Source organism: Chrysochloris asiatica, unplaced genomic scaffold (genome assembly GCF_000296735.1).
Source record: "Chrysochloris asiatica unplaced genomic scaffold, ChrAsi1.0 scaffold00061, whole genome shotgun sequence".
Lineage (NCBI taxonomy): Eukaryota > Metazoa > Chordata > Mammalia > Afrosoricida > Chrysochloridae > Chrysochloris > Chrysochloris asiatica.
In genome coordinates, this window is record NW_006408579.1 from 2,513,386 (window position 1) to 2,526,401 (window position 13,016).

The 13,016-nt window shown below is 48.8% G+C and overlaps 1 protein-coding gene across 1 annotated transcript; it reads right to left on the reverse strand.

Moving 5' to 3' along the window:
• Positions 1-1,383: 1,383 nt before the first annotated feature.
• On the reverse strand, positions 1,384-12,555 carry NR1I2 (nuclear receptor subfamily 1, group I, member 2). The gene is made up of 8 exons (XM_006864149.1): positions 12,343-12,555; positions 10,143-10,276; positions 8,100-8,287; positions 7,018-7,286; positions 3,651-3,793; positions 3,283-3,399; positions 2,947-3,052; positions 1,384-1,528 (listed from the first exon to the last, which is right to left on the reverse strand). The coding sequence occupies exons 1-8, from the start codon at positions 12,372-12,374 to the stop codon at positions 1,384-1,386; spliced, it is 1,134 nt and encodes a 377-aa protein (XP_006864211.1). The 5' UTR covers positions 12,375-12,555.
• Positions 12,556-13,016: the final 461 nt, after the last annotated feature.

The window sequence follows — 13,016 nt, forward strand, 5'->3', positions numbered from 1 at the left end:
ACTTTAAATTTTTATATACAACACTCGTTTTATGAGTAAGCCAAGTTAAATATGCACTTTTATGTTCTTATCCCAGTAGAGTTGTCAGATGTGCAAAGAATGATAGCAAAATAAGTCCTATATGTAGTATATATTTCTATTTTCCCACCTCATGTTTTTGTTCTTTCCAGAACAAATGGCAAACATCAATTAAGTCCTCTTGACTTGATTTGACATTAAACCCAGGAACATATTTGGTAAGCCTACTTTTAAGGTGTGGAATGCCTATGTAAAATTAAAAATGTGATTTTTGAAAATGGAAATAACTTTTTCACACACAGATCACTAGAAACAAGGCAGGCATTTCCATTAGCTATGAGAGCAGATGTATAAAACACAAACAGACAACGCATGCAAGTGGTTCTTGCTCTAGCATGTTTACTAACCATTTCAGAGAGAGGACCCCTAGTGGTCCAACCTCAGGAACAAACCCAAGCCCCAGTTGAGATGTGAAGCCAACCTCCCCCACAGTCATACATACATACATACACCCAGTCAGTGATTTCCTTCCATAATTATGTGTTCTAGGAAACTTCACATGGCCCTCAGGTGCACACAGAATTTTGGCACAGCTCAGCAACCGCACAAAGACATTCTTGTGTCCGTTCGTGTCAGTTATTTCTTTTGATCAAGTATACTTGTGTTTTTGCCTTGTTTTCTTAACTCTAAGCTCTTTGAGGTCAGGATCCATGTCTGAGTCATCTTTGTATGCCCCATACAAGCAGGCTGTAGAATGTATGTGCTTACTATTATGTTTGAGTGCATGGAGAAAACCAGGACAAGGTGCCCAGAATGAAGAATGAATAGACTAGACATGGACAGGGTTCCTGGCAACCCTCCACATTGGTTGCAGGTATCCTGACTTTAGAACATCCCCACAGACACAGCCTCTGTTCATCAGCAGGTGCATGCCACCACACTGAGCAGCTCACGAAGGAGCCGCTGAGGGTTCAAAATGAGTGCGGTGTGGGAGACAGAGTTCCTAGAGGTAGCGGTGCATAGTCTCAAGAGCTTTGGTTTGGGCATAGACCCTCTGAAGGCCCAAGCATGGTATCCCAGACCACAGAACCTTCTGGAAGGAGAGGCACTCATTGCATCAGTTCTGTGGTTCTGTTCTCCACAGACTGAGCTGCCGGCTTAGAGACTAGGTGTGAGAGGATTCATGGCCCCTTCCTAAGGAATGTCAACCAGCTGTGGTCATAGCAGATGGCAAATTCCCTGGGCAGGCTGGACTAGTAGGGCCTTGTTGGCTGTTACTGGTGTCCATTTATGGAGTCTCATGAGCAGCAGCTCAGAGGGCTCTGGATCTGGTGCCCACAGAGGCTCCACCCAAGGGGCAGCTGCTCAGCCATCTGTGATGCTGAACAACTCCTGCATGAGAGGGGTAGCAAAGGGGTGGATGTCCTGGATACGCAGCAGCCTCTGGGTGTGCTGGGCGTTGATGCTACGGAGCTCTGTGAGCATGGCCATAATCTTCAGGAACAGGAACCTGCAGAGCAGCCAGAGGAAAGGTTAGGGGTGCAGCCCACCATCCCCCCGCCCCTGGGATAGCTCTGAGGCTGTGCAAGTCAGGGGCTGGTTAATCTCTGGCCACCTCGTGTCAGCCAGGGGACAATAATTGGCTGCATTCCTTAAGCTGTTTCTTCAGCCTGTGGACCAGAAGACCAGACAGCTGGACCAGTTATTGAAGTGTGAACTACCTACGCCCACCCCATCCATGGCCTGTGTCCTCTGAGATCTCATGGAAGCATTCTGCCATTGGTGGTGGTGGTGGTGGTGTTGGTGGTGGTGGTGTGCCGTGGAGTCAATTCTGACTCATAGCAACCCTGTATAGCATTTCTGAGGCTGTAAATCTTTATGGGAGCAGAAAGTCTCCTTTCTCCTGCAGAACAGCTGGTAGTTTCAAACTGCTACCTCGAGGTACGACGCCCAATGCAGGCAGTAAGTGCATAGGTTAATTTTGAAAGCAAGAACCCATTGCCTTGGTTGACCACCAGAGACTGCGAGGAACAGTTGGAGTCTGATGTGTCTAAGACACGCCTCATGACTCAGTTTCCCCATGATGGAAAAGTAAGCTTTTATCTCTAGCCCTTGGCTTCATTCATTAGAGAGCAATCAAATAAAACACAGCCATACTCAGCACCCCAGGAGGTGAGCCAAACAGAAACCTTGTGCAATCCAAGTAGGGATGTGAGGTTTCAGTCTACAATACCCAGTCATGGGAGAAAGATGAGACTTTTGGTTCCTGCAAAGATTACAAGCCTCAGAAACCCTATACAGGATCGCTATGAGTCGGAACTGACTCAGTGAAGGCCTAAAGCTCTGTCCCATGAGGACTTGGGCTCAGTTCATCCCTGGGACTGTGAGTATCAGATGGGATAGTAGGCCATGTGACTGCAAAGGGCCAATGAAGGTGAGAAAGGACCCACGTGAGCCACATCCAAAGAACTTCCTCCTTTGAGGTTACAACCAGAACTAAGGCATAGCCTATCCCATATAGGCTTGTGCTGTCCCCAGGAGGTAGCAGAACCCACAGACCAAGTTTTTCCTGGGAGGCAAGTGCTCAACAAGAGCACAGGTTTTTCAGTTGGCCTGAGGCCTACCCCTCTGTCTGTGGACCCCTGGGCAATTCCCAAGCCTCATTCCCTTTCAGAACAAGAATAGTGGCAGTCTCCACCTCTTGGGACTATTTTGAAAACTGCAGGTGATAATGCATGTAAACTGCTTAGCACAGGTCTGGCTCTCCTTCTGTTTCCCATTTTGGGGTTGGAGCTCAGGTACACTGGACAGGAGCCCTCAGGATCCTCAAAGGCCTGGTTGTCAGAGGCCGCCTGAGGGCAAGGCCAAAGACAGGCAGTGTGGGCGCACCCCCCACCTTCTCACATCCTCTCTCTGCTTGCAGCTTACCTGTGGGCGGGCTGGGGCCGCTCGCACTCAATATAGGCCTTCAGGGCCATGGCAAAGCGCTCCTGTAGCTGGTCTACCTTGCTGCGCTGCACCACTCCTGGGCGGTCTGAAGGGGAGGGCAAGGAAGCAGGTGGTGAGGTACCTGCAAGGCTGGGGCTCAAGACCTGCTCAGCCAGGCCCAGGGAGGAGAACTCACTCAACAACCAACCACCTTGCAGAACTGGAGACAGTCAGGAGGAGAAGGGAGGGAAGGACTGGGTGAGCCTGGAGTCAGCCGGCTGGCTGTGCAGGAGGTGTGAGCACACTGGGGACAGGCCGGGGGTGGAGGCACGTCACCTGGAGAGAACAGGGAGATGGCCTGCATCAGCACATACTCCTCCTGGTGAAGCTGGAGTTTCTTCAGCATGTAGTGGAACTTCAGTACTGGCTCCAGGAGCAGCTGCTGGAAGCCACCTGTAGGTGGGTGTGGAATGCACATTCACCATTGACCTTCTTTCCACTGCCCAATCTTCCCACCTTGCAACCCCAGGGACAGGGTATCTGAGGTAAGAACCACACTCTCCCCACTCCCATTTTACCCACCGGGCTTGAGTCTTGGGATACAGCGATGATGTCAGTGGGAAAATTCTGCCATGTCCTGGCAGGACTCGTTTCCTCCCGGTGTGTCCACCCGCTCCCAGGGCAGGCAGGAGGCCCTCAGGTACCTGCAGGGTCTTCCAAGCTGTAGGACAGCCGGCCACACTCCCACGTCCCAGTCTCTGAGTTGAACACTGTGTTGAATCTCAGCTGGCACAGTTCAAAGGTGGCCCCCTTCAGCAGGGAGATCTGATCCTCAATGGGCAAGTCCCTGCAGCAAGAAGGGAGGGAGAGCCAGCTCCCTGGGAAGTGCCCACGCCCACTCTCATACTGCAGAGCTCACTGGGAGCTGGGAGCAGAGCTAGGCTGGGCTCCGTTACCATTGTTTTTTCTCTCGCTCCACAACCCAGGCAACCAATGACTCTTCCCTGTCATATTCCTCTACTATTCACTGAGCTTGGGGCCACTTCCTTACAGGTTAACCTTAGCTCTTCCAATCCCCTACATCATTACTTTCCTACAGCTGATGACTTGACTCCTAGTTACTGGATCTGACCTCATTCTTTCTGCCTCAGTTTCCCTGCTTAGAATGACTATGTCTTTGCTCCTCCCAGACATTTGTCCAAGGTGCAAGGTCCCTCAGCGGGTGATCTTCCTTCGGCATAAGTCTTATGGAGGGAAGTATTTTTTGTGTCCTGTTGCCTCTGTTGGGTGTGATATTGTTAGCTTCTATCGAGTTGGTTCCAACCCATGCCAACCCCATGTACAACAAAAGGACAGGCTGCCCTGCCTCACACGTCTCCTCTCCAGGATCGCTGGTATGGAAGCCACCTGCAGGTGGGTGTGGGATGCACACTCACCTATGACCTTTCTTTCCAGAATCCATTGTGACAATTGTGTAATGCTCTGCCACCTTTCAGTGCCCTATCAGACAGTGGTTTGCCGTGATCTATAGTGTTTCCATAGGCTGATTTGCAGAAGGCTATTTCAAGGCCATTCTTCTTAGTCTGTCTTTGTCTGGAAACTCCCCTGAATCTTGCCCACCCTGAGTAACACTGTTGGTATTTGAAATATTGGTGGTCTGGCTTCCAGCATCACAGCAACACACAAGCCACCACAGTATGACTAACAGACGGAGTGGGGGAGCGGGGTGTAGAAAGGTTTGATTTAATATATATGTTAAATCAAACTGTCTCACTCCAACACAGAGCACAGGCCCAGCCAGGGCCTGTTTAGTTGTTGTTGTTAAGTACCATCGAGTCAGTTCCAATCCATAGCTACCCTATATAGGGTTTCTGAGGAGCAGCTGGGGAGTTTGAACCGCTAACCCTGAGGTTCAAACCAACCTTGCAGTCGAGTGTAAACTGACCTTGCAGTCCAGTGTTTACCCTACAGCGCCACACCAGGACTCCAGGGGCTGCTCAATAAGCATCTAATATTTTCAGTTAGATTGAAACCCTTCCCATCCTTCAGGAACACACAGCTACCCACCAGGGCGGCATTCCTGACAAGGAGAAGGCCCTGGGAGGCTGGGGGTGGGGGGTGGGGTGTCTTTCCTAGAGGGTTCTTGAAGAAGCCTTCCCCCAACAGTGCTCTCCTCAGAAAGCAGACCCTTGTGCTCCGCACACAGCGCACACAGCACCGCAGGCCTTCTTTTAGATTCAGAATTTTTACGATCATTTGTTGCAGAGTCCATTCCCATCTGTGGCATGTGTGTCAGAGGAGGGGAGCACATGCCATAGGGTCTTCAGTGGCTGATTTGGGGCCTTTTTTTCCCAAGGTGTCACTGGATGGACTCAAACGTCCAACCTTTCAGTTAATATTCAAGTGGTGGGTGGCACTGCGGGTTAATGTGCTGAACTGCAAGGTCAATTTGAATCACAAACGGCAGTTCAAGATCACCAGCCGCTCTTCAGAAACCCTATACAGGGTCGCTCTGAGTTGGCGTGAACTCAACAGCACTTAACAACCACCATTTTTAGGATTCCTTGTGTGGTGCCGTGGGGTAATGTGCTGGACTGAAAAATCTGTTTGAACTGTAAGGTCGATGGTTCAAGCTCACCTATCACTCCTTGGAAACCCTATACAGGGTCACTATGGGTCTGAACTGACCCGATGGAACTTAACAACAACCATTTGTGTCACCTGTTGTTGCTAAGCGTTATCAAGTCGGTTCTAATTCATAACCACACTGTATAAGGTTTCCAACGAGCGGCTGGTGGGTTTGAACTGCTAACCTTATGTTTAGCAGTCCAGTGCTTATCCTACAGTGCCACACCAAAACTCCATAATACTGAACTGCAAACACTGCCAAATTGGTGTTAATCCTCTGTCTCCCCAGTGCCTGACTTGGAGCTGACTGTAAAGTCTGCACTCTGGCACTTGCTAATCTGGCCTCTGCCACTAACACACTGTGACTATGTGTCAGTTTCTTAACCTCAGTGACACTGAATTTCTTATCTTTACAATGCCTATCCTCTAGAATGACTGTACTCAACAATGAGTGGTCACGTGGGTCAGTAGTGTCGTGTCCACATTCACAAGTAGGCCTTGCTCCCTGTTCTCATAAACAAATTTGTCACCACCGAAACACTGTTCCGGTGTTCAAGTCAGACTTTAGGTATGTGATTTGGCAACATCTACCAGGCTTGGCAAAGCAAGGCGGCCAGCCTAAGGAAAGATACACCCAGAACCACACCTAGCCCTGAAAAAACCATATTAATAGGTCCTGGGATCTCTAACTAATTCTGCTTGTCCTACAGATGCACCAACCACCACCCACCACCACCACCCACCACCCACCACCACCAGCTCTGAGGAGGGCCAACCCTTTGGCTTTCAGGACTTCCACAGCCTCCTCGTGGCCTTCGCAGCCTTCTCACCCACTGTCTGTCCTTTCTTCTCTTTGGGCTGACTTCCCTTTCCTTTTCAACTCATTCTCTGCTCTGAAACTGTCAACTTGTGACAATTACTGTATGAATGTCCACCACTGATACTCTTCAGATACTATCTTATTTTATATGACAACCCTGCCCAGTTGGCATAATTAACTCCTGTTTAGAAAATGGGAAGGCTGAGACACAGACAGATCACACGACATGTGCACAATCCCAGAGCTAATAAGCGGCAGAGCAAGAGTTCTCGCTACTCCCAGCGGAGATGGATCCCATACCATACACGTCAGATGCTGGGCAATCATCTCCAAGTCATAGCAACTCTTTCAGAGTAGAATTGTCTTCCATAGTGTTTTCAGTGGGTGTTTTGTTGTTGTTTTCAGAAGTAGGTGGCCAAGCTTTTCTTCTAAGTTGCCTCTAGATGGACTTGAACCTCTACCCTTTCATTTAGTAGCTGGGCACTTTAACTATTTGCACCACTCAGGGATAGCATCCCCCAGATTCAGCGGAATTGATCTCAAACCATTTACACCTCTTGGCTATTTTCTGCTCCCTTCCACATCTTTCCACTCAGCCTCCTTCCCCAGTTCCCATGACCTACCTGAAGTAGGAGATGACTTTGGCAAAGTTGATGATGCCTTTGAACATGTAGGTTGACATGTCAGCCATGTGGGGCATCAGGGAAAAGATCTCTTTCCCATTACCATTGGCTGGGGGTTTGTAGTTCCAGACGCTGCCGTCCTCGCCCCGCAGGTGCAAAGATAACTTCAATGAGCACAGATCTTTCCTGATCTGGCTCCACATTGTGGCTTCTTCTGCTGACAGCACCTTCAGAGACTCTGGAACCTCATTGCTAAGCATCTCTGGCAGCTGGGACATAAGCCAGGAGTGGGAGAGAGAGCAAGAGAGACAGCATTATTTTCACAAACAAGCTCCCACACAGATCCTGATGCATACATAGCCCAGCCACATCTACAGTACATGCACAATTGCAGGCACACATTTACACACACTGAGCACATGTTTGCTGTCTCTGGTCTTCCACCAGGTGGTGTTTTCTGGAACTAGTGATCCCACATATGTCTGCCTGATCAGATAGGAGGCTTGCTCCCTGCCATTTGGGCCTCCATCCATGCTATGTCCAAAACACCCCTGGCCATGGGCTCAGGGGGACTCCAAGAGAAGGGTCTGGTTGTTACAGAGGAGAAAACACATCTGGAGCCACTAGCCCAGTTCTCTGGGCTGGACAGGCCACCCAATCCTGGCCATAGGGTAGGTATGGGGCACTGTGAGCAGATGTGGCTAACGTTGCTGCGATCGCTAACATTTCTTGGATCAATAAACACTGTTTCACAAAGGTCACATCCCAACAGGTCTTGACTCTGTCCTCATAAAGCCTCACATGCCGGCCATGCCAGGGAAACTTTTAACTTTCCCTCCATTTACAGCTCAGCCCCAACTCCTACCTGCTGTGGAAGAAGAGAGCAGTGCTTCTCAAATTCAAACACATATACCAGAATCACCTGGGGGTCTTCTAAGACACAGTCCCACCCCCAACGTTTCTGGCTCAGCAGGTAAGTTCCCAGGTGATGTTGATGCTGCTGCTGGCCGCTGACCACATCTGAGAACCCCTGGTAAAGAGACAGAGGACTTAAGGAGCTGAGTCAGCGTAAAGCCGCATACCCGGAAATTCTTGAAATGGGAAAAGGTGGTGTCAAAGGTTTTCAACTGCGCGTCCATAAGCTCCCCGATCATAATCCGCTGCTCTTCTGTCAGACCCTTCACTTCCAGTGGCTGAGTCCCCACTCGTTCTCTCCTCTTCCTCTTGATCAAGGCCCGCCTCTGCTCCACAGCCGCATCGGACATGATCACTGCAGGGAGAGGCAGGTGCAGCTCAGGGGAGTTGCACACCTGAGGGGAGTTCCTTCTTAAACCTCCAAGGCAACAGTAGAAGTTAGGCCAAAGGGAAAATGCTGGAGACAAGAAACCTGATTTTTCCAGATTCCGGAGTCTGTAGACCCCACTGGATACTGCATATAAAGGACCTAAAATAGTTCCTGCACATAATGAATGTTTAATAAATGGTACCCAATATTATTGTATTCTGGTGGGATATATACATATATATATACATATATATGTTGTTGTTAAGTGCTGTCAAGTCAGTTCCAACTCATGGTGACCCTGTAGAGGGTTCCGAAGAGTAGCTGGTGGGTTTGAACTGCCGACCTTGTGGTTTGCAGTTCTATGCTGATCCTACAGCACCACACCAGGAGTCTATCTATCATTCATCTATCTATCTATCTATCTATCTATCTATCTATCTATCTATCTATCTATCATCTATCTATCTATCTATCTATCTATCTATCTATCTATCTATCTATCATCTATCTATCTATCATCTATCTATCTATCTATCTATCTATCTATCTATCTATCTATCTATCTATCTGAGTCCTGGTATGGCACTGTAGGCTAATATACTGAACTGCAAGGTCGATTTGAACATTTGAACCGAAAGGCTTGTGGTTCAAACTCAACAGCCACTCCTTGGAAACCCTATACAAGGTTGTTATGAGTTGGAACTGACTTGATGGCACTTAACAACTGTGTGTATATACATATACAGAGATAAACTCCTCAGAGTCCCCTTGCCCCCAAGGTCTTCTAGGTTTTTAAGTCCCAGGAGAATTGGACTAATGCTAAAGAAGAAATATGAACCCTGGCCATCTAGATAGCCCAGACACTTAGGGTCTTCCATGGATTTCTGGACCCCACTTGTGTGTAGAGGAAACCTGTAGGAGTCCTTGGAGGGGTAAGATTAAGGAGTCCTTGGGTAGTTTAAATAGTTCATACACTCTGCTGCTAACTGGAAAGTTGGGGGTTTGAGTCCACCCAGAGAATCCTTAGAAGAAAACAAAACAAAACACAAATACAAATCCACTGCCATCGAGTGGATTGTGACTCTTAACAACCCTCTAGAAAGGAAGAAAGACCTGATGCTCTACTTTGGAAAACTCAGTCACTTACATCTCAATGCAGCACTGTTCCACACTGACACACATAAGTCACCATGAGTCAGAATCAGCTGAGTGACAACAGGTTTTATCAACAACAGCCAAGTGACAGTCCTCACTCTGGTGGAAGCAAAAAGCTTTCTGGAAGTCGTCCATCCAAAGAGAGGCTGCCCCCATGTGACTGACAGAGACTTTCCCCCTAGAACATTAATCTCAGAGTGACCTGGGCAAATCAAAGCTCAGCAGCTTAAGTGATATCTCACCTATTTGCAAACAGTCTTCCCATAAAGACTCCAGGGCTGGGCAGCTGGTGGGCTCTAGCAGCCAGAAGTTTGGGGTTTGTCATATCACACATCATGTTTCACCTGCTTCCTTCCCCCAAACTCTGCCCCCACCCCCATTTTGTTAAAACAGCATAAGGGAAACAATGAAGAGGACACAACAGGGTATATGAGGGGAGAGCAAAGCCCTGGCCACAGAGTCCTCGCTACAGCTTCCAAAGCACAGAATATAGATGCCCTCCATCTCTCAATCGCCTGTTGGTGCAGGCAGATAAATCGCAAACTCTTTGGTTTATGCCCGCCGGATGCACATGCGGCGGGCGTGCACTTTGCACAGCTGCACACCTGCTCAACGTTCATGGTGCACACCTGCACCGTGCTCACAGCGCCCTCGCCCAGCTCCCCCAAGGCCTCCCCGAACTCACTCTCCTTCTTCATGCCGCTCTCCAGGCACTTGCGCAGGCGGCAGGCCTGGCATTGCCGCCGCGTCTTCCGAGTGATTTCGCAGGTGCCTTTCCGGAAGCTGCACCGCAGCCGCGCATTGCGTTTCATGGCCCTCCTGTGGGGGAGCATGAACCGGGAGACAGGCTACAGGGGGCACACCCTAGCACCCGCCTCGGCCAGGAGGCTCCATCTTCCCCTCTTTCCACTATGTTGCCTCCCTCTGGGAGTCCCAGGAACAACCTGAACGAGGAGGGAGGAGTAAAAGGTTGCTTGTAGCCCAAGACCATCTAAATGGATACCACTTTAAAGAAGCTCCAGGCAGCCTCTCCCATGCTTGCAGAACCAGGTCCGGTTCAGATGCCCACCTTCCTTCACGTGGTCATGTTGGCCTCATATACCCAGGGAGGGATCTGGGGCTCCTGGCTAGGGAGTAGTTGGGAGTGTGCTGGGACAGGAGGCCAGCTCTAGGCCGTGTCATGTGAGAAGGAAGTCTTGGGAATCTTGGAAAACGTTTTCTTGCACTTAAGAGAAATTCTTAAGTGTTTTCAACTTAATCCTGACTTGCAGCAACCCTGTAGAGGGTTTCCGAGTAGCTGCTGGAGGGTTTGAACCACCAACTTTGTGGTTAGCAGTCCAGTGCTTATCTTACAGCGCCACACTAGGATTCCAGAAAGAGAAATACCGTTAAGTGCCATCGAATCAGTTCAGACCCATAGCCACCCTGTATAAGGTTTCCCAGGAGTGGCTGGTGAGCTTGAACTGCTGACCTTGCAGGACTTTGCAATCCAGCACATTTACCCACAGAGCCACACCAGGACTCCAGAAAGAGAAATAGATGGGTCATTTTGCTCTTCAGCCAAGTGTGTTAACTGCCTAGGACACTGTGCTGCCAGGGGAGAGCCAAGCTGGAATCAGTGCTCTTGTATAAGATGGCAAAAGAGAAAAACTAAGCACCGAGCTTCTGAACTCACAATCCTTAAAGCCTCTAGACACCTTGTTATGAGGTAGAACATGTTTTCCTACTATTCAAACCAATTTGTTTCTTGGAATGGAATACAGCCTTAGAACAATTGCTATTAAGTGGAATACAGCTCTGTTAAAACGTATATTGAAAGTTATTACATTCCTTTCTGCCTGAAACACAGGTGTGTCTCCCTGGAATGTGGGTTCCTTTGAACCTGCCCTCAGCTGACAATCCCCTGGGGCCAGAGAATGGTGAGCTCTGACCATGCCATTACCCAAGTTGACTCCCTTGTTGGGAGGCTGGGAAGATAAGGGTGGTACCCCACACTGGTCCTAACACAGAGGCTGCTGCAATGCCTCCCTGGACTCATCCACACCTGGAAGTCCTCCTGTGGGTTCTAGAAGCAAACAGTTGGATCCCTACACATGGCATCCAAACCAGCAGCCCATTTTGGGGATTACAGGGTGTTCATTTCGGTTCAAATGATCAAAAAGAACTCTGCAAAGGGCCATGTCAGGCACTTTGTCTTGAGAATGCAGGAAGGTCCCAGTTGGAACGCTGATTCCCATGTACCCATGCCCTCCTGGAGGCAGAGCCAGAGCTCCTCCTTTCTCCTCTCCCCTCCTTTCTTGGTCTTCATCTCCATCACCTACAGTGAGCCCTGAACTGAGAGCTGGCTTTGCTTTTATCTGTTTCTTCAGCTGAACAACAAGAGTCCTTCCCTCTGGGCCTGCCTTGCTGTGACCTGGGATGTAGTTAGTTCTGTAATTGTTTGGTCCTCCCCATTTATCTGTTATCAGGGGGTGCTTTTTTGTGATATGCTTCATTTATTTTATACCATTCTTTACTTAGCAACCTCCCCTATATGACTTACATGAACACTTGCATTTTGGATTTTCAAATGATTTCCCCTTTCTCTGACTGATCTGCTATTTTAATCAAGAAGAAATGGGGAAGCAAAGAACTATCTGAAGAGAAGACCTTTCCAATGTAGAACAGGAAGACAGAGATCGCCTGTTCAGGAATCCTCTGAGATGTAAACGAAGATTGAGATTAATCAGGAACTTTTGACTGGATCATCAGGCCACACTCTGAAGCTGGAGGCAGGTCCAGCCTAGGTTTTGAGATACTGCTCAGTGGGTTAAAGTAGAACTCTTGTTAGATGTGACCAGTGGGTTGGTAGTGGCAGGTGGGTAAGCGTTGCCAGGTAACTCTACCTGAAAAAGCCCTTGCATCCTTCACATGTCATGACATTGAAGTGATAACCAGTAGCCTTGTCTCCACATACACGGCAGATTTGGGGACCCCCATTTTCCTCATCCACATCAATAGAGGGGTTTCCAGGGACTGAGTCTGCTTCTTCACTGTGCACATGGTCTGCATGGCTCCAGCTTGCTTCAGGGCTCACCTCCAGGTTGGCTTCTGGGTCTCTTGGACTAGAAGTGAAAAACCACAGGGAAAGAAAGGGATGGACATTTAGGTACTGCAGTTGAAGAGGGAATCAATTCCCTGTTCCAGCTGTGCATGGCTCACTTTTGCTTCTGTGGCCCCAAGAACTGATTGTTCACGCATGAAATGAGGGTAGAGAGTTCGAGTTATAGAAAGAGATATAACCATGATGTTTGTATACAGTAAGTGGGCCCTGGAATAGAACATGTAAACAAGCACACAGGAGAAAGAAAGACAAGAAGGGAAGAAGAAAGAAAAAGAACCATATGTCTGGGGTGGATCATGAAGACAATACTTCAATGAATGTGGTTAAAAGACCACGAACTAGTTATACGCCTGAACAGGTTACAGCTCATGGGAACAGATTACCAGTTTGAGATGATTTTTAGGATTAGGGAGCTCCAGGAAGGATGATCCTTCAGGTATGGATCACCTCTAGACA

Coding starts and splice junctions, on each gene's coding strand:
- NR1I2 (XM_006864149.1), bottom strand. CDS start 12,374: ATGACATGTGAAGGATGCAAGGGCTTTTTCAG. Junction 10,277..12,342: donor GGATGCAAGGGCTTTTTCAG/GTAGAGTTACCT, acceptor GCTCCCCCACAG/GAGGGCCATGAAACGCAATG. Junction 1,529..2,946: donor CGGCCCCAGCCCGCCCACAG/GTAAGCTGCAAG, acceptor GCTGCTCTGCAG/GTTCCTGTTCCTGAAGATTA.